Genomic DNA, 18,306 nt, shown 5'->3' with positions numbered 1-18,306 from the left:
CTTTCAATCTAAGGGAATCAGCTTCTACAGAAATGGTTAGAGTACAAGGAAGCACAGGCTCAGAGAGAGTGAAACACTAAGGTGGATCCCAGATGCCATCACAGAGCAGATTGCATTTGACCTGGTCCTAGAAGAAAGATCAGGGTTCTAGGTGATGGAGGGGAGGAGGGAGGGCTCCTCTAGATCAGTGCTCTTACACCGGAGTCCATGCACTTTTTCTTCCTAGGTATTTGGATAACTACATTTCCACACAGTTTCCTTTGTATATATATTTTTAATGTATTACAAATGTGATTTTCAGCAGGAGCCTAGAGGCTTCCCCAGACGGACTGTCCAAGGGGTCTTTACCAAAGGTGAAGCAGCCCTGCTCTAGACACTGGGGAGTGGCAAGATGAGAGCTGGGCTATCTTAGGAACACTGCCCACAGTGGCAGCTTTATGGAAGGAGGGGAGGAGGTAGGAGAAGCTGATCCAAGGGTCTCCTGAGGAGGAGCTAAGATTGGGGATGAGGAGTAGGCTGACTGATGACTCAGTCAAAGGGCTAAAACTACCAAGAAATGGGAAGATAAAGTACATCCAAATTATTTCAGGGATGTCATATGAGAAATGAATATTTTGCTTTTGAAAGGACTTTCTCAAAGGGAGAAATTTGGAAAATACACTGCTCTTTAATAATGGTTGTCTTCTGTTAGCTATATTTGATGGTTAGGCCTGAACAGGCTCGAGCTATGCTTTTCAGATTCCTCTTCTTTTAAATGCCTACCATGCGCCCCAGAGCATTGTGCTGAGCCCAGGGAAAATGCCAAGACTCCTTGCAGGGTTTCCATGACACAGAGGACACACCTTTGGGTTTCTCCTCATCCACAAATGAGGTGCTGGGTTAGTTTGCTTTGCATCTTTCCCCCATCTAAAGGAGGGAACCATTTATTGAAGAGATCCTCTGAAAAGGATCAAGAGTTTGTTTTTTTTAATATTTCTATTTAAAAAAAAAAGCTGATTCCTTGTAGCCTTGGAACACAAATGAATACCTTAGAAAATGGAAACACTGACTCATTTTTTAACACCAGATAGATGGCAAGAAAGAAAATGCAAAGATTAAAGGATCCTTTTTTGGTGTTTTTTTTTTCTCTTACTGGTAGAGAAAGCACGGATCAGTCTTACCAGCTCTTAAGGGACTCCTTGGATCTGTATCTGGCCATGTATCCAGACCATGTACAGCATCTCTTGCTCCAGGCCAGGCTCTACTTCCATTTGGGAATTTGGCCAGAAAAGGTAATGGGCTCTAATGGCCTGTAGTAAGATGGGATGAGGGGGCTCACGCTGGGGAAGTGTGACTGCCACCATCTTTTGAAGTAGCCATTGAGGTGAGCTAGAGCAGAAATGTCAGGAACTCTGCATTGAAATGAGGTGTCTTATTAATAGAATTAATGAAAGGCACATAGGCAGTATTTTTGTGCCTTATTATTTTATTATAGTATTAGTATCATTATACTATAATATCAACCAATCATTGATCCCAAAAGTGAGCTGAATGTCCAACAAAAATGTCCAAATTGTTCTCTTTTATATCTTAATCCAGTGTTCCCAACTCTTGTTTGACTTTCAGTAAACTCCCTTACTCCTTAATGCCTTGGCTTTCAGTAAACTTTCCTCTACCTTCTATTCAAAACAAAAGGAAATATATTCTAGATTTGACCATACATATAGGCATTAGTAATGAAATAAATTCATTTTTTAAAAAAGAAAACTTGATAAATAACATTTGTGATGTTTAAAAAAATCAAAAACTTCAATTTAATTGAATCATTTTATTAATGATGCCAGCATTTCAGTAAAAGGTTGGTCTTTGACCATCTCTCTCTTGGGCCAAAGACAATCATGGTGTAGGGCTCACAGCTTATATGCACATTGGAAGAGGGGTTCCTCAGGGTGGCAATCAACTCTAATTGATTAGCAATTAATGAGGGAATGGATAGTACTATGAGAGTCTGGGCTATATTACAAGGAGGTTTTTGAAGTGACATCATGTCTGTCCCTATGCCCAGACTAACCCCAGCCTTGGACAATCTATTCAAAGAATGTATCCCGTTCAGATCTGAGGACTGCACAATGATTTTCTCACCTGGGTGGGTCTGAACAAAAAAGTTAATCCAGTCTCATCAATAATGTCCTTCAGAGACAGAACTTTTGAAATTAGGACTTTAGGAAAAGGTGGGGGGGACTCTGGACCTGCCCTGGTCATTGGTTATTAATTATCATTTTTCTCCCATATTTCACACCATAAACTTGTTAAATTTTTATCAGAACATAGTCATGTAGACCCTCAATTTTAGTTTATCCTCAACCAGGAGTCTTCTGTGTGGTATAGTTTTTGAAAGAGACATCTGCATCTCCTGTTCAGCCTCTCCTTCCTTCCTTGCTTTGGCAAGAACTAAGGATTCTGATTCCCAGAAATAAGTTGTGAGCATGCTCAATAGGAATGGGATATGCTCCAAGAGAACCTGCCAAACTGGACATCAGTTTGGGATTTCTGATTACTGCAGAGATCTGTCTTTTACTTTGTCATTCAGTCATTTTTTTTCTAATTCAGTATGAAAAGGACTTTGGTCACCAGAGTTAGGGAGAAAAGTTGAAGCTTACACCAGCATAGTCATGGGAGGAAGGGGACAAAGCTAGTGGAGGGGCAAGGAAGGTGGTGACCATGCAGATAGAAAGGGGAAAGAGCAGAGACGGCTCAGAAGAAGCCATGGCAGGTTTGTGTGGCTGGTGGACTGGAGCCTGACAGGGAGGAGGCTGAGGTTTCCCTGTGTGAGTCGATAAGCTTTTTTTTACTGTTTGTAAGCTTGGAGGTAGAGCAGCTCTAACGAAAACAGGAGGCTGGGCAGGGGAGCCAGGGCAGCAGCAGAGCAGAAGACTCCTTCCGGGGCCTGCCGGCTTTGGTGGGATGGGACTCGGGCACAGAGCAGGGAGCACATCCCCAGGAAGGATGAAGCCTACCTGGGGGGAGAGGGTGCTGCCCCCTTGGAAATTTCTCCACAACTGGAGGGGATCATTTCCCAGGAGGGCTATAAGGGCATTCTGGGTCAGAGGTGATTTAGACTGGGGTGGGGGGGTTCTGGGTTCAAAGGCAAGGAGCAGAGAACCAGGTACATACAGGAAGAGGCTCCTCCTCAGTGAGGAGGGGGCACCAAGGAGAGGAGCCAGAGAAAAAGAATCATCCGAGTTCATATCACACTTTAAGGTTTGCAAAGCATTTGACATCTGGCCTCATTTGATCCTCTCAATGTTCCTGTGAGGTGGGTGCTCTAATTATCCTATGTTACAGATAAGAAAACAAAGTCAGACAGAAGTGAAGTGAAATGACTTTCCCAGGGTCCCACAGCTAGGAAGTGTCTGAGGCTGGATTTGAACTCAGACCTTCCCGCCTCTGAATTCAGTAGTATTCCATCTACAGCATCCCCTGACTGCCAGAAGCAGAACCAGAAAAGTCTCTTATCGCAGAAAGCAAAGACCTACATTCTTGATTTTCAGAGATTTTCTTCTCCTAAGTATTTCAGGAAATGTCCCCTTTAAACCTTAGCTCCAGGTTGCATGTTGAAGACTTAGCCCCCTTTATCTACTGCCTCTATTCTCAGTTCCAAATGAGACTCAGTGACTAGCAGGACCATCCATATTCACAGAGGAAGAACATTTCCAAGTTCATTTTCTCCTAAGAGTTCTTCTATCTCTATCTCTATCATATTACATGTTATGCTAACCTAACATGGGAACATGATGTCCTGGGGAAATCTAAGGTGTTCTCTGAATGACAGAGACAACCTTTTTCCAGTGTTCACTTACCCCAAAATTTCTATAATGAGGATATTATAATAGGATGATACTTAACCACTAGTGGCTTTTCGGGACTGCTGGGTGAGTCTGGTAGTTCTTTCAGATGCAGCATCCACAATGGTAACTGATGTTCACACATCCCTGCGGCCGTTTGCGGCTCTCTACGATCAGATTATGCACCTTGTTGGAGCATTACATCTGAAAGTGCTGCCGACATTTTGGATATAGCTAGTTCTGTCTCCTAGATCCTTTGAGTGGTGGGTTGTTTTCCTTTTGCACACTTAAAACAATTAGATAGTGCAGACATACTCTTTGGGCCATCAGAGGCTTTGGAGTTGATGTAGTCCAAACCTTTGATTTTACAGATGGGGAAATCAAGGTCCAGAGAGGTATGGTGACTTAACTACCTTCTTGCAGCTAGTTTATTGCCAGCAGATTAATTCTTAGTCCAGTGCTCTCTCCACTATGCTACCTATAAATAATTCCCTAAACTCCCACACTATAAATGGGCTGAATTCAAAACACTCTGATCCTCAAGAATCTGGTTGCTTCATGAAAAACAAGCCTCCTAGTCCTTACTAAGGGCCCCTATTTGACCCAGTGCTGGGACTGGAGGCAGGAAGACTCAGAGTTCAAATCTGGCCTCAGACACTTAATGACTGTTTGACACTGGACAAGTTACTGAACCCTGTTTGCCTTAGTTTTCTCATCTGGAAAATGAGCCGGAGAAGGAAATGGTAAACCACACCAGCATCTCTGCCAAGAAAACCCCAAATGGGATCACAGAGAGTCTGATACGATGCTGTAATTAAAGTAAAAGTCATAAGCCGAACACGCAGCTTGGTCCAGCCAAGTTTGGAATTTGGGGGGTTCAGGGGAATATCCAGGGGTTTGATTTGCCCTCCTTGTGTTCACTACATAGACATGTACATATAAATATGTATATATGTATATACAGAGAGATGTGCCCTCGCTCAGTAAAAGTATGACTAAGAGAATTAAGTCCTGCTAATTTTTGGCCGTTGAAGGTCCTGGACATCCTACAACATATCCAAACCTTGGACCCTTCCCAGCATGGGGCAGTCGGCTACTTGGTACAGCACACTTTGGAGCACATTGAGCGCAAGAAGGAGGAGATTGGGCTGGAGGTGAAACATCGGTCCGAAGAGAAGCACCGCGATGTCTGCTATTCCATTGGACTTATCATGAAACATAAGAGGTGAGGATGGCAAATCTACTTAGCCCCAGCCTCTCCAGCTGGGTTCCTCCCATCGAGGACTAAGGAGGCCCAGCAGCTGAGCCCCTGGAAGGGAGAACTGGCACCCCTTTATTCCCAGAGGGTGTCACTGGACTTTGATGTCCTGGAGCAGGCCTTGGATCAAGTGTCTGCTACCCTTGGTCCCCACACACACACACACACAGTCACATGTATGCACACACTCACAAAAATATACACATACTCATATACTCAGATGCACACATACACTTACATACATACTCTCACATACATAGGCACACTCATCCACATATACAGTCACATGCATATAAACACACACTTCCATACATATGCAGCTTAAACACACATGCATGCATACTCTCTCATACTCACACTCTCTCATAGAGGAGACTAGACCGGCTTCCCCATCCATTTCCACTTTTCTGAGATTTCATTGGCATAAAGCAATGGTGTCAGTCACACTTAATAGAAATTGATCTCAGAGCAGCAGATTGACTTAGTTAGCCACAAGTTAACTTCTATTGTATTGTTATATTTTATAGTAATGTATTTTGTTAAACATTGCCAATGACTTTGTCATCTGGTTCAGGCCATATCCCCGGTGTTGAGAACACTCCCCAGGAAGAAATGCCTTCACTTCACCCATGCATCACATCCACTTAGAGTCGCCCTGAGCTGTAAAAATGAAGTAACGCCATCAGGGTCACCCAAACAGTAGGTGTCAAAGGTGGGCTTCCCCTAGCCCCACTGTCTGCTCAGTGACTTGTCCCTGTATTCTTATCTGAAAAAAGATAAATGTTGGTGATTACCAAGTTAGCAGTTTTAATATTGACCCTATGGTGCTTTTTTAAAAATAAATTGGCATTACTTTGTTTCTCTGTCAGTCATGTGTCCCCATCTATTTCTCTCTCCTCCTCCTGCCTGATCTTGTCCCGCAGTCAATCTTAATGATGGGAGTAAGTGTCCTCTGCTAGGGAAAGGAAGCTATCTCATTCAATGTCCCTTTCCTTACTAAGGGACATTGAATGAGATAGCTTCCTTTCCCTTTTACAATTCTGCCTTATCCTTCCTCACAGGCTACCCACCCTCTGTGCCTCCTCCTAGTTCTGTCCCTAGCTTTCTCTTGTTCTCAGAATTAAGCCTTACATTAAGGTAAATACATTGATACTGTATTTCTTCAGTTGATCATGGGCTTTCTTTCCCTAGTCTTCTTTTTCTTTGCTTTTTTTTTTTTTTTTTTTTTTTTTTTAGGTTTTTGCAAGGCAAATAGGGTTAAGTGGTTTGCCCAAGGCCACACAGCTAGGTCATTATTAAGTGTCTGAGGCCAGATTGAACTCAGGTCCTCCTGACTCCAGGGCTGGTGCTTTATCCACTACACCACCTAGCTGCCCTCTTCTTTGCTTTTAAAAAATTTTTGAGTTATCAATGAATTTTGGGGTTTTTTGGTCAAATAATTTGTCAAAATCAGTAAAATACATGAAAATACATGAAAAGGGAGAGAATTTGTATAGAACAAGAAAGGTCATACCAGAATCACACTGTGACACAGCAGACAGAAAAGTAGGAACTTTATAAGCCTGAAACGTGGGCAGAGTACGTGATCCTCCCTTTTGACCATCAGCCATCCTTCTCTCTTTAGGTACGGCTATAACTGTGTGATCTATGGGTGGGACCCGACCTGCATGATGGGCCACGAGTGGATCAGAAACATGAATGTCCACAGCCTGCCTCATGGCCACCATCAGCCCTTCTATAACGTCTTAGTGGAAGATGGGTCTTGTAGGTACGCAGCCCAAGGTGAGTCAGCAGCGGGGACCTGAAGGTACCCCCTGATGTACTTAGCGTCACTGGTTAGCCTTTCCTCTGGGGCACTGGAGGCTTGTCATTATTGGCCAAGAGACCTTAAAGGACACGGTTCAACTTAGTTCAAAATAAATCACCTTCTTCTAAATATTAGGATGGTAAATGGGAACCAGGGTTGTGGAGTGCTGACTCCACCCTGTACCCACAAAGAATCCTGCCATATCTCATCTACAAGGCAAGCTGCAAATAACAAGGTAGAAACAAGGACCTTGAGGGGAAGAGAAGCCCTGTGAAAAAAGGGGAAGATGGGGTCTGAGCTGAGCCTTGAAGGAGCCTAGGGGCAGAGGTAAAGAAGGAGAGGATTCCAAGCCTGAGGAACAGTCAGTGAAAGGACAGAGAGTAGGGAGACAACATGTCCTGGGAGCAGAATAAACTATTGGGTTTGTGGAAAGGAGGAAGGTGTGAAATGCATGGAAGGTGTGAAATGCTTTAAAAGCAAACAAAACAAATAACAGTCAGACCCAGCTGCCAGGGTGGTCTGGAGTGGGAGTAAGGAGAGATCTAAGGTCGGGAGACCAGTGAGGAATCTGAAAGAGACCTTAGAGGTCCTTTTTTTCTTTTTTTTTTTCTTTTTAGGTTTTTGCAAGGCAATGGGGTTAAGTGGTTTGCCCAAGGCCACACGGCTAGGTGATTATTAAGTGTCTGAGGCAGGATTTGAACTCAGGTCCTCCTGATTCCAGGGCCAGTGCTCTATCCACTGTGCCACCTAGCCACCCCCTTAAAGGTTCTTTTATCCAAATCTAGTGGATTAATTTATTTCCCAGCAGACAGTGGTCGTGCTTAAACATATTCACTTCTTTTTACCCAAGACATGAATGTAATTCAGACCAGTTTAAATATTTATATTAATTTTTAAACAAAATTTTGTCTAAGAAAAATTGAAAGGATTTTGTTGTTTTGTTGGATTTCTTTGGGGGGGGGCATTTCCACTTTCTTATCTCGTTTTCATGACTTGTTTCCTCATCTCAGAAAGAAATATAATAACTGAACAAGTAACACTACAGGTTTAGAATTTTTAAATGTCTTTGAAATCCCTGGATCAGTTATGTCCTTAAACATAGGAATTGGGGGCAAGTGATGTTCAAAGAGAAATAACTATGCCATCAAAACAACAGGCAAAAAAAAAAAACACCTGTTTTAAAAAGGAAATGATCAAGTACCAGCTGTCAGCATCTGTTTGACTGGCTTTTAAGAACTGTCATTCACTATTGGTTTCTTGGTTATTACCTTTAATGCTTCAGTGAGTCCATGAACTTGTCAGCGAGTTCATCTGTGTGCTGGACAAATCTCATTCATAACCTCTTTCTTTGGCCTCCTCTAACCCCTCCCGGGGGAGGGTTTCCTCCCATTCTCTTGGCATTGGATGCCATGCCATTTCAACAGTCATCATTTGAGGTTCTGGATACATGACCAGCACACTTCCTTCTCTAGTCATCATCCTATGAGGACCAGGTTTTGTCAGCTCATATTAAAACGCCCATTTAAGTGTATTTCTGCGGCAACTAGTGGATAGAGCACCAGGCCTAGAGACTGGAAGACTCATTTTCCTGGGTTCAAATTCAGCCTCAGACACTTACTAGCTGTGTGACCCTGGGCAAATTACTTTACCCAGTTTGCCTCAGTTTCCTCATTTTTAAAATGAGCTGGAGAAGGAAATGATAAACCTCTATTGTATCTTTGCCAAAAAAAAAACCCAAATGGAGTCATGAAGAATCAGACATGATTGAATAACAACAGGTGTGGTTTTTTTGTTGTGTTTTTGCAAGGCATTTGGTGTTAAGTCACTTACCAAGCTGTTAAGTATCAACTGTCTGAGGCCAAATTTGAATTCCAATCCTCCTGACTCCAAGGCTGTATTCCATCTTCTGTACCACCTAATTGTTTCCCGTTTTGTTTAGTTGAACTTTATTTCTGTACCAAATGTCCTTCTCTGATTGAATTTTCCTGCATGGTTCTAATGGTCTTGTTACTATGAATATGTCAAAAGCTTTGCAAACCTTAAATCCCTACCCACATGCTATTAGCTATTATGACCTCCAGCATCTGTGATTTTCTCAGTGAGGGCACCCTGACCTTTTATTAAGCCATCTCTTTGAGTCACTTTGTCCAAGTTACTTTCATTACCAAGTGTCAAATCCTTGAAATAATAAGTTTTTTTGAACTTAAGCCATCCTTGGGGGACAAATCCACATGCTAAGCTTTTGTTGTTCAGTTGGATGTAGCATAGTATATGCTCTGCTGCCACAGCTTTCTAGAACCAGGGCCACCCTCCTCATAACAGGGATCTTAATAGGCCAATAGTGAAAGGTTGCCATTAATTTGTATCAACCAACCCTTGCATCTCCTAGTGAGTCAGATAGTGGAATTCATACCAGATAAATATTAAATACATTAATATTTTAAATACACTAGAATCTGTATTGAAATGCAAGTGAGTTGGATTGGGGGGGGGGGGCAGCGGTTGGGCTAAGTCCTCAGCCTCACCTCCTCTGGAACCTTTTGGGTCCAGTGGATCAGGACACCTGGAGGTAGTCCTGGATGCAGTGGGAGACCTGGACTTTTTAGAACGAGGTCTTTCCAAGGTCACAGGTTGACTGAGCCAATCCCCATCCAGTGATTAAAGTTAGGTAAGAGAGAGGGGGAAGAGGCCAAGAATTCACAAACTATGTATTTAATGAGACCTATTCAAAATGCCTACCTTCTTTAGCAGTTAAATTGAAGCTTTTGCCACCAGAGGGCACATTTTGCTACTTTTACAAATTCAAGGACTATTAGACTTGCATAGCCCTTCGAGGTGATAAGCTCCAGCTTCCTCTAGAGACAAGGAGGCCAATCCCTGCCATCTGAGAGCAGGTTTCCATTTAGGTCTCCTGAAAGACAAACAATTCTGAAGACTTCCCCCATCTGTCACAAACCTAGTTCTTAAATGGCTCCCAGAATTACACCTTGTTTTTTTTTTCCATGTGCCACAGCCTCTATGGAAGAGTCACCAAGTCGCATGGCCATACAAGAAATGCAAGGAACATTTCTCTAGGTTTTCTGGGCTTTTCCAAGTCCATGTGTTAAATATGTTGGCATCATATACTATTAGGATCCTTTCCTTTTTTCCCCTTCTCCACAAGTTAATAATTTAGGAAGTTTACTCTGAACCCTTCTCATTAAATTACTCTTTACTTTCCCCCAGGATGTCTAGTCACCAGTGATTCGGTGTCATCAGGACCCACCATCTTCATTATCTTGGGCACAGAACTCTGACCCCTTCCAGTTTCTCCAGTGTTGCTGCTCCCTGCCTTGCCAGGCTACTTACCTGGGGAGGGACTTGAGCCAGGCTTCCCACTTCTCTCCAACTGCTGCCAGTCATGGGCTGGGAACCCCCCGTGGGCTCTTCTGTGCTGCCCTTCCTCCTCATATCTGCTGTTTGTCCCAATTCCCAGGGCACCATCCGCTTCGCCGTATAGTCAAGCTGCCTATAAACAGAGTCATAAATAAAAAGCTGACTCTTTCCCCACCACACCTCCACTACCCCCAAAGGTGCATGGCCAGCCGGCACATTGCTATGTAATCAAACAAGAAGGAGACCAAAGCCATAAATTCTTGGCTGAAAGAAACTAGAAATAAAGTCTGTTGGATAAATTACCCACCTGAATTAACTTTACTTGAAACTGTCTGCCTGCTGTGAACAGAAAGGCCTCTCCATGGAAGGCAGGTGTGGAAATTGTCTCTTGGTGGGATTCCTAATTTTTTTTCTCCTCCCTATCATCCTATCATTCTGTCTCTCCTTGCTAAATTTGGAAAGCAGAAAATACAAATAGAATATGGGCCCTGGCTTGATTTCCCCCTTGACCAGGTTTCAGCCTGCTTCTGGTTACATCATTCTGAGTGCTCCCCAAGGACTTGCCTCTGAATCTTTGCTAATTGGTTCCTCTTGCCACTGATTACAAATAACCCTTCAAAGAAGGGAGGCTTCCTTGGCCTTTAAAAGTCTGAATTTTTCAAAGCCCATGAGATGTGTTATTGCCCTAGCACTACCATAGGTTCTCTTGTTGTAAAGAGAGAATCCATCAATACGTGTGTGTGTGTGTGTGTGTGTGTTTCTGTGTGTGTGTATTTGTTTTGAGGAGCTTTTTTAAAGAAATGCTTCACTTCAATGTGTTAGAAACTCAAGTTTTCTTGAGAAAACTGAGGCATTCCACTGGAGACCTGCTGAAAGGCCAAGCAGTTTATTTAGGGATCTTGAGGTAGCTTCATGATATATCTTTTAAAATCAAAACATTTTCATTTAAAAAAAAAATGAGTCCTTATTGTTATAGTCATCTGACTATATAATTAGAAAATAGGAAAACAGGAGCAGTGGTTCTCCCAAGACTGGCTCTTTATAGACTAGGAAGGCACCTTGGAATTGTCTGACTGAATTCCCCCTCCCCCATTTTACAGGTAAGGAAACTGAGGCCTTAGCCAAGGTGACAAAGACAATGTGTCAGTATACTGTACAGGATGACTATCTAGAAGCATTTAAAAAACTCCCATTTTTCTGTTCTGGGAGCTGTGACCAGGATTGTTGAAAGGCAGCAGCACCCAGTGAGAAGGAAACTGGCCTCAGAGGTGGATTTTAATTGGCCTGGATATTTCCTAACTGGGAGACCCAGAGCCTCAATTACCTCTTCTATCCAATGGGGGTTTCTTTTCCAGAACCCATAAGTTTTCTGTGAGAAAGCAACTGCAAACTTTAAGACATTATAGCAATGTTGTGATTAATAATACTTTGTAAGGAAAAGCTTCCTAACAGAGTTTTTCAAAGGGAAAGGGGTTACCTCAGGAGGTTGTGACTTCTGGTACAATCTGAAGTCTTCACGACCAGCCCCTTCCTTCCCTCACGTCCCTGACTGAGCCCCAGAGAGGTTCAATTCATTGTAGACTGAAGATCCAACCGATGTCCTTGGGCTTCATGTGTGGCACATGAACCACTGAAGCCCTTTGAGCTCTCACCAACTCTGAGCACTTCTAAGAATGTCATTCTTTACATAAACTGCTATGGAAAAGTCCATTTTGTCTCAAATGTTGATTTTCCTCTCTTCTTCCAACAGAAAATCTGGAATATAACATGGAGCCTCAAGAAATCTCTCACCCCGATGTCGGTCGCTATTTTTCAGAGTTTACTGGAACTCATTATGTTGCAAACACAGAGTTAGAAATTCGGTACCCCGAGGATTCAGAGTTTGTATGTGAAACAGTGCAGAATATTTACAGTACCAAGAAGGAGGACAAAGAGTGAGGCTGGACAAGGACAGTGAATGAGTGAGTGAGTGCACCTCTGCCACGGCTGCTGCTGCTTCTACGAGGACTGGCTTCTGGGAGCACACTGTCCCCGTGGTCCTCGGCTCAATCTCCAATCAGGAATTGCACTTCTTAACCAGTGATATTGGCTTCCTTCCGAGTTAAATCATTCTAATGAGTGCTAGCGCTCCAATACGAAGATGACGTCACCTGCCTCCAACACAAGGGAAATCATTTGGAAGGCAGTACGGTCAGTCAGTGACTTGGCTTGTCCTGAGGAGACAATTGATTAGGAATTATTGTTCTCAAGGTCTTATGGTCAGCACTGTATTTGGCCACTTAGCCAATTTTTAAATTTTGTGCTTAATGTAGTTTGTGTCCATGAGGATTTAATTTTATGAGTAAGAAGGGGTTATATGTAATCTATAATAATTTTGAAATCGAATTTCCCTTGGAATTTGTGCAATCATAAGTCAAGTTTGTCTTATTTATCCACAAGTTTAATTAAACTTTTGGAAGTTAAATTGGAAGTGATCGCAGGAATGTGACCAGAAAGTACTTGGGCCTCTCTTTTCAGAGACCCTCATTTCATTGAGTTTGAACTTTCTTCCTGATCTTTGAAACATATGAAATGGGAAGTATCTTCTCTGAAGTATGGGGAGCACTGTCCATTTTCCTGTTCTCGATGCCGTCTCCTAGTTCATGAATTCATGTCCTTACCCCAACCAGCAGTTGCTATATTCCATTTCTATCACATTAAGCTATTTCAAGAACATTCATGAGAGAAATGTGCTCCTTTGGTCTTTCTACGTGAGCCCGTAGCTGTTGTTTTTAAGCTATTTAAATTCAGTAAATGAGACTAGTCTTCCCCCAGGAAGTGATCCTTGCTACAGGCTCAGTTCAGTGATCTGTCACTTTCCACAGCATGGCGACACGAGTACCCATCTGATGTTGAAAGCCAGCTGGGTGTCTTCTCGTGACACCTAACCTTCCAAGATCTAAAAAAGGCATTCTGATGGCCTGTCTCAACACTTGACCTGAACAGTCCAACCTGCCGGTCAGGAGAAGGAAATGAGCTGCTGCATACCCTTTAGGAAGGACCTAGGGCCTGAAAAGTGTCAGGACAAGCAAACTATAATCAAGTTGCTTGGGGAAAGTCTGAGATGGTAGACCAGTAGGTCTGCTACTGTCTCCTTTGAGATTTATGTAGCTTTGGAATGTGGAGGTGTCAAGCATTTATGCAGCTTTGTGACATGTTAGATAGACCCCTGTGCTTTTCAAAAGCTTGGCGAACCTCAAATGAGCTAATGCTGAATTTAAGGGGAGTGGGTGTTGCTGGCTGGTATCCGCTTCTACTCCTGGTGCCTGGAAGCTTAAGGCATTGCAATTACTGTAGTGAAAATAAAGCTCTAGTGATAGGAGGTGCATTCTCCACTCCTCCACCTTCTGTCTGTTGACTTGCATGCACTATTTTTTCAACGTATTGATAAATGTTTTATGTTTACACAGTCAAATCCTGGTGCCCACAGCAGCCCCAGGGAAGGCCACCAGAGACTACCAGATACTAATCAAAGGCCACGTAGCATTAGACAACCTCACGGAGACCGTGGCCACAGAGCTCCCACCAGCTCCCAAAGGAGCTCCGGCCACTTTCCATACCCCTCTTCAGTCCAGGCTAAAGCCAGGTCATTTGGACGGTAGTTTAAAGTGTGAAAGTAAATGGTCTCCCAGGGAGTCTTGTCCTACTGAAGAGGGAGCACTTCACAATGAAATCTTAGAGAGGTAAAGATCAGAATACGGTTGGTTTTGACTTTGCTGAAACAATTGTAAATATGTGTTGAGTCTGTTTTTAAATGTGCTCCTTAAGTGACCCTTCATTTGGTTCCAGGAAACAGGTACCAGTTCTTAATGTAAGTAAGTTGTCTTTGGGGCACTTTATATTTTTCTAAAAGTCTGTTTTGGACCCAATATGCCAATAAATTGTAAGTCCCTCTCTTAAAATTGCCAAAACTCTTGTCCTCTTCAAAACAACTTACTACATTAATCTGTAAATAGAACCTCACAGTGTTAAAAAAAAAATGTTAAATGTTTGGACACAATTTCATCCCTTTTCTCCAAGTGAATCCAAAACCATTTGAATTTTGAGATAGAATTAGAAATGATCCATTTCATCCAGATTATCAGCAAAGGTGACCTGCCAAATTTCACTTCATGCCCCAAAGCCAGGAAGTGACATTTATTAAATGCCCCCCTCTTTTCTGGCCTAAAAAAATGGTCCCACAAAAAATGTTATTCTGTACTAAACTTTGTATAGCACTGGAGAATAAAAGTGGGATAACTTTGCATGTTTGATTTCACTGAAGGATTCATTTTTACAAGTCTGTGACTGGTCATTCAGAATAAATGTTTGTAATGCAAAAATTTACAGTTTTTTAATTATCCCATTGGGTGGGTGGGTGTCATAAAATAAGAGGTAGAAAGAAGTGAGGCTTTAGTGTTCAGGCACACTTAGCTCATTGTAAAAACTTGGTCAGTGACTCTTAATGCTCAGTCTGTCCCTTGAGGCAGCAGACTACCATAGCAAGAATTGAAGAGGAGAAAGTTGATCTTGTTCTAATCAGTGTGTAAGCTATAGCTCAGTTCAGGTCTGTCTCCCTTTTCATTGTGATTAGTTGGTTCTATCAGGTCTTCAAAGAAGAAAGTACTGTTTATCAATCATTGTTACATTTTATGATGTCTTCATAAATCTAAGGGTGTTTGCAGTAACAGACACTTCCAGTTCTGGATTGTCTCACTTTTGCAGTATTAAATAAAATTATTCATCATTAACAGGCTCTTCTTTATATCCTCAGACTCTTTGATCCCAAACATTTTTTTAAGTCAATCTGATTCAAGATGAATAAAGGTGGTTGGCCAAAACCTGCCTCCCTCATTTCTTAATGTCTTTATTGTGGCCACAAAATAATATTTTGCAATTTTTAGTATTGAATGAATTCCTGATGTGACTTTCCTATTTGTTCTTGGCAAAGGAGGGGCATACTAAGTGAAAATATCTCCCCACCAAAATAGTTCCCAATATGTTTCAATGTATTTACCTTATTTTTAGGCAACATTCCCCCCTGAGCATTCTAATGTATCATTATCCAGAATTTCTTCCCTGGTTTTAAGATTCATCAAAACTATGGGGGGGGGGGGGGGGATCAGAGGTTGAAGCATGTGGATGTAAGTTTTCAGTGCTGAGACTGAGATCCTGAAAAGGAAATGTGATATCTTTTTTTTACAAAAATTAATTTTGTATCCCTCCAGAGCAAATAAATAGAATACCTAACCATTGACCAGGATGTTTAACAAAAATATGGCAAAGTTTAGTAAGAATGGGTTGGTTCTTCCTGTGGAAATGGCCTATAGAGAACCTTGCTACTTCTCTTCAGCCAAGAAGGGTGCTGGAGAGTTGATGACAGACATGGTAGATGCATGAGAGAGGAGGAGGTATACATGATTAAACAATGGCTTTTTATAAAATAACATTTAAAAAAAACTAAGGGAATGGAACGGAGAAGTATTTGTAGAGAAGAGATGAATCAAAAGAAAATCTGGGAGAAAAGGAAGGAAATTCTGTGGGTATTTAAGTAGCTTCCATAGTTATTTCTTTTTTCCTTGAAGGGGCAACTAGGTGATGCAGCAGATAGAGCACTGGATCTGGAGTGAGGAGGATCTGAGTTCAAATGTGGCCTCAGACACTTACTAGCTGTATGACCCTGAACAAGTCACTTAACCCTTATTTGTCTCGTTTCCTCTTCAGTAAAATGGGGACACACTGGGGAAGGAAATGACAACTCACTCCAGTATCTTGGCCAAGAAAACCCCATGCACTAATAATAATTAGTCACATAGAGTTGGACATGACTGGACAACAAGAAATTCTATATTCAGATTTAAAAACATTTAAGTCTATCATTTTCTGATGAAAGATATATTTCTTCTTAGACCCTGAGTTGATGACTTTTCATTTCAGTCTTTAGATCTTCAAAATCATAATAAATAACCTTCATATTATACTTTTTAAGACTTAAAAAAACACCCATCTCCCAACTGTTTATTGCAAATGTTATCCCTCTTTACATAGTAGGAGACTGAGACCTAGAAATGTCATGCCATACCTTATGTTAACCCAACTAATAGTTAGAAGCAAGACTCTCAATCAGGTCTTCTAGGATTAAATAAATTCCTGTTTGATACATCCTTTCCTGCCTTTCCAGTTCCTTTTTTCTACAGTTGTACTGTTCTACCAGAGGCACAAGGAGGCTCATCTCTGACTTCCATGACTTTGCCTCCTTCCCCCATCCTTGGAATGCCCTCTCTCCTCCGTTTAGTTTTCTTGGAATCCCTAGTTTCCTTTGAAAGGCAATCCCTCCTTTCAGAGGACACTTTATCCCTCCCCTTCAGTTACTATTGCCTTCCCCTCTAAGGTTACTTTGGATCAGCCTTGCATTTGTTAACTCCTTGGAAGGGTATGGATTTTGGGGAGGAGGTGGTTTTCTGCCTATCTTTTTTTATATACCTTTTATTGATATCTCTTACTTGTCAGTGCTCACCCTGCTTTGATCGAACCATCCTTTCCAACAAAGAAAAACAATAAAAGCAGAATCATATGACATGACCATTTTCAACAGTGTATACAGTACTCTAAAGGCCCACCCCTTCTGCCAGGATGTCTTTGTTTTTTTAGAACTTGCATTGATGGAGTGGCAATAGGTGGTGCAGTGGATAGAACACCAGCCCTGGAGTCAGGAGTACCTGAGTTCAAATTGACCTCAGACACTTAATAATGACCTAGCTGTGTGGCCTTGGGCAAGTCACTTAACTCCATTTGCCTTGCAAAAAACCTAAAAAAAAAAAACTTGCATTGATTTTTCAATCACTCCTGCGTTGTTCTCCCTTTTAGTGAATATTTCTTTCTCACGGATGTATGTAAATGTGTTATGTTGTTCTCTTGGTTCTGTATATTTTACTTTGCATCAGTCCTACAAACCTTCCCATTTTTCTCTGAATTTCCTCATAGTCATCATTTCTTACTGCTCATTAAATATCGCATTACATTGAAGCTGTCATGGAACAGCATGATAGATTTGGAGTCAAAGATTCATATCCCAGTTCTGCTACCTGTGTGCCTCTGGCTGGTCATTTCAGTTTCTTGGCCTCAGTTTCCTATCTGGAAAAAAAAAAGAGTAGAAATATCTGACTGATAAAGTCCCAATTAACTCTAGTTCTATGATCCATGCATCATAGTGTTTCTAGCCAGCCCTACTCAATGGACACACGTTTTATTTCTAGCCCCTTGCTACCAAAAGGGTCTATAATAATTCACAAATTATGAATGATTCCATGAAAATATGTTCCATTCACTAATAGCATGAAAAATACAAATAATCTCATAACATGTGATAGAAACATTCAAATCTGGAAGAACTATGGAAATACAAGCATTCCAATGCATCTGCAAAGCGGTGGAATATTGCCCCACCATTCTAGATTTCAATTCCAAATCTTGGAAGAAGAATGACTGAACTGTTCATACTTTTTGGCTCATCATCAGCTCCTGTTTGGTTCATATCTCCCAAAGGAGTTAAAAGATGACAGGTCTTTTATCAAATATCAAAATATTCATACTAATGTTCTGGTAGCAAAAGTAGGACTGCCTGAAAACATGTCTTCTGTCCATATTTTTATTTAGGAATGACTCTTGGTATTCCAGATTTATAACAATTGTGTGCATATTTTGAATAAAAGGTTTTGATTGATGGTATTCAATTTAAATGATTAAAAGTTTTTCTTCTATTCATTGATTTAATACCTATAAATGTATTTTTATTTTATGAGTCAAAATTGTTTCATCTTTTATCCTCTACCCTTTGGTTAAAAATTATCCCCCGGTTGTAAAAAAAAAATAGTCACAGTAATGATCTATTGGTGTCATTATCAATTGGTCTCATTCTGAAAAGTAATTTTGAATTATGTTAAGGTGATTGAAATGCCTATATCCTTTGACCCAGGGATCCAATGCTAGGACTGTGCCCCTCCCCCTCCAGGGAGATCAACAAT

General features: G+C 41.6%; 1 protein-coding gene across 2 annotated transcripts in view; it reads left to right on the top strand.

Annotated features, from left to right (window-relative positions):
• The window catches only part of FBXO21 (F-box protein 21), a 41,850-nt gene extending 26,481 nt beyond the window's left edge, over window positions 1–15,369 (top strand). Inside the window, exons 9-12 of one of the 2 annotated variants that reach the window (XM_074205922.1) lie at window positions 1,139–1,271; window positions 4,859–5,049; window positions 6,707–6,864; window positions 12,015–15,369. In XM_074205922.1, coding sequence (XP_074062023.1) covers window positions 1,139–1,271; window positions 4,859–5,049; window positions 6,707–6,864; window positions 12,015–12,202 — 670 coding nt within the window. In that variant the 3' untranslated portion in view covers window positions 12,203–15,369. The remainder of the gene's footprint in view (window positions 1–1,138; window positions 1,272–4,858; window positions 5,050–6,706; window positions 6,865–12,014) is intronic. The other variant, XM_074205923.1, reaches the window with a different exon arrangement.
• Window positions 15,370–18,306: the final 2,937 nt, after the last annotated feature.

This window comes from Macrotis lagotis, chromosome X (assembly GCF_037893015.1).
Source record: "Macrotis lagotis isolate mMagLag1 chromosome X, bilby.v1.9.chrom.fasta, whole genome shotgun sequence".
Lineage (NCBI taxonomy): Eukaryota > Metazoa > Chordata > Mammalia > Peramelemorphia > Peramelidae > Macrotis > Macrotis lagotis.
Note: the sequence above shows the minus strand (reverse complement) of the source record. Positions and strands in the feature narration are given on the sequence as shown.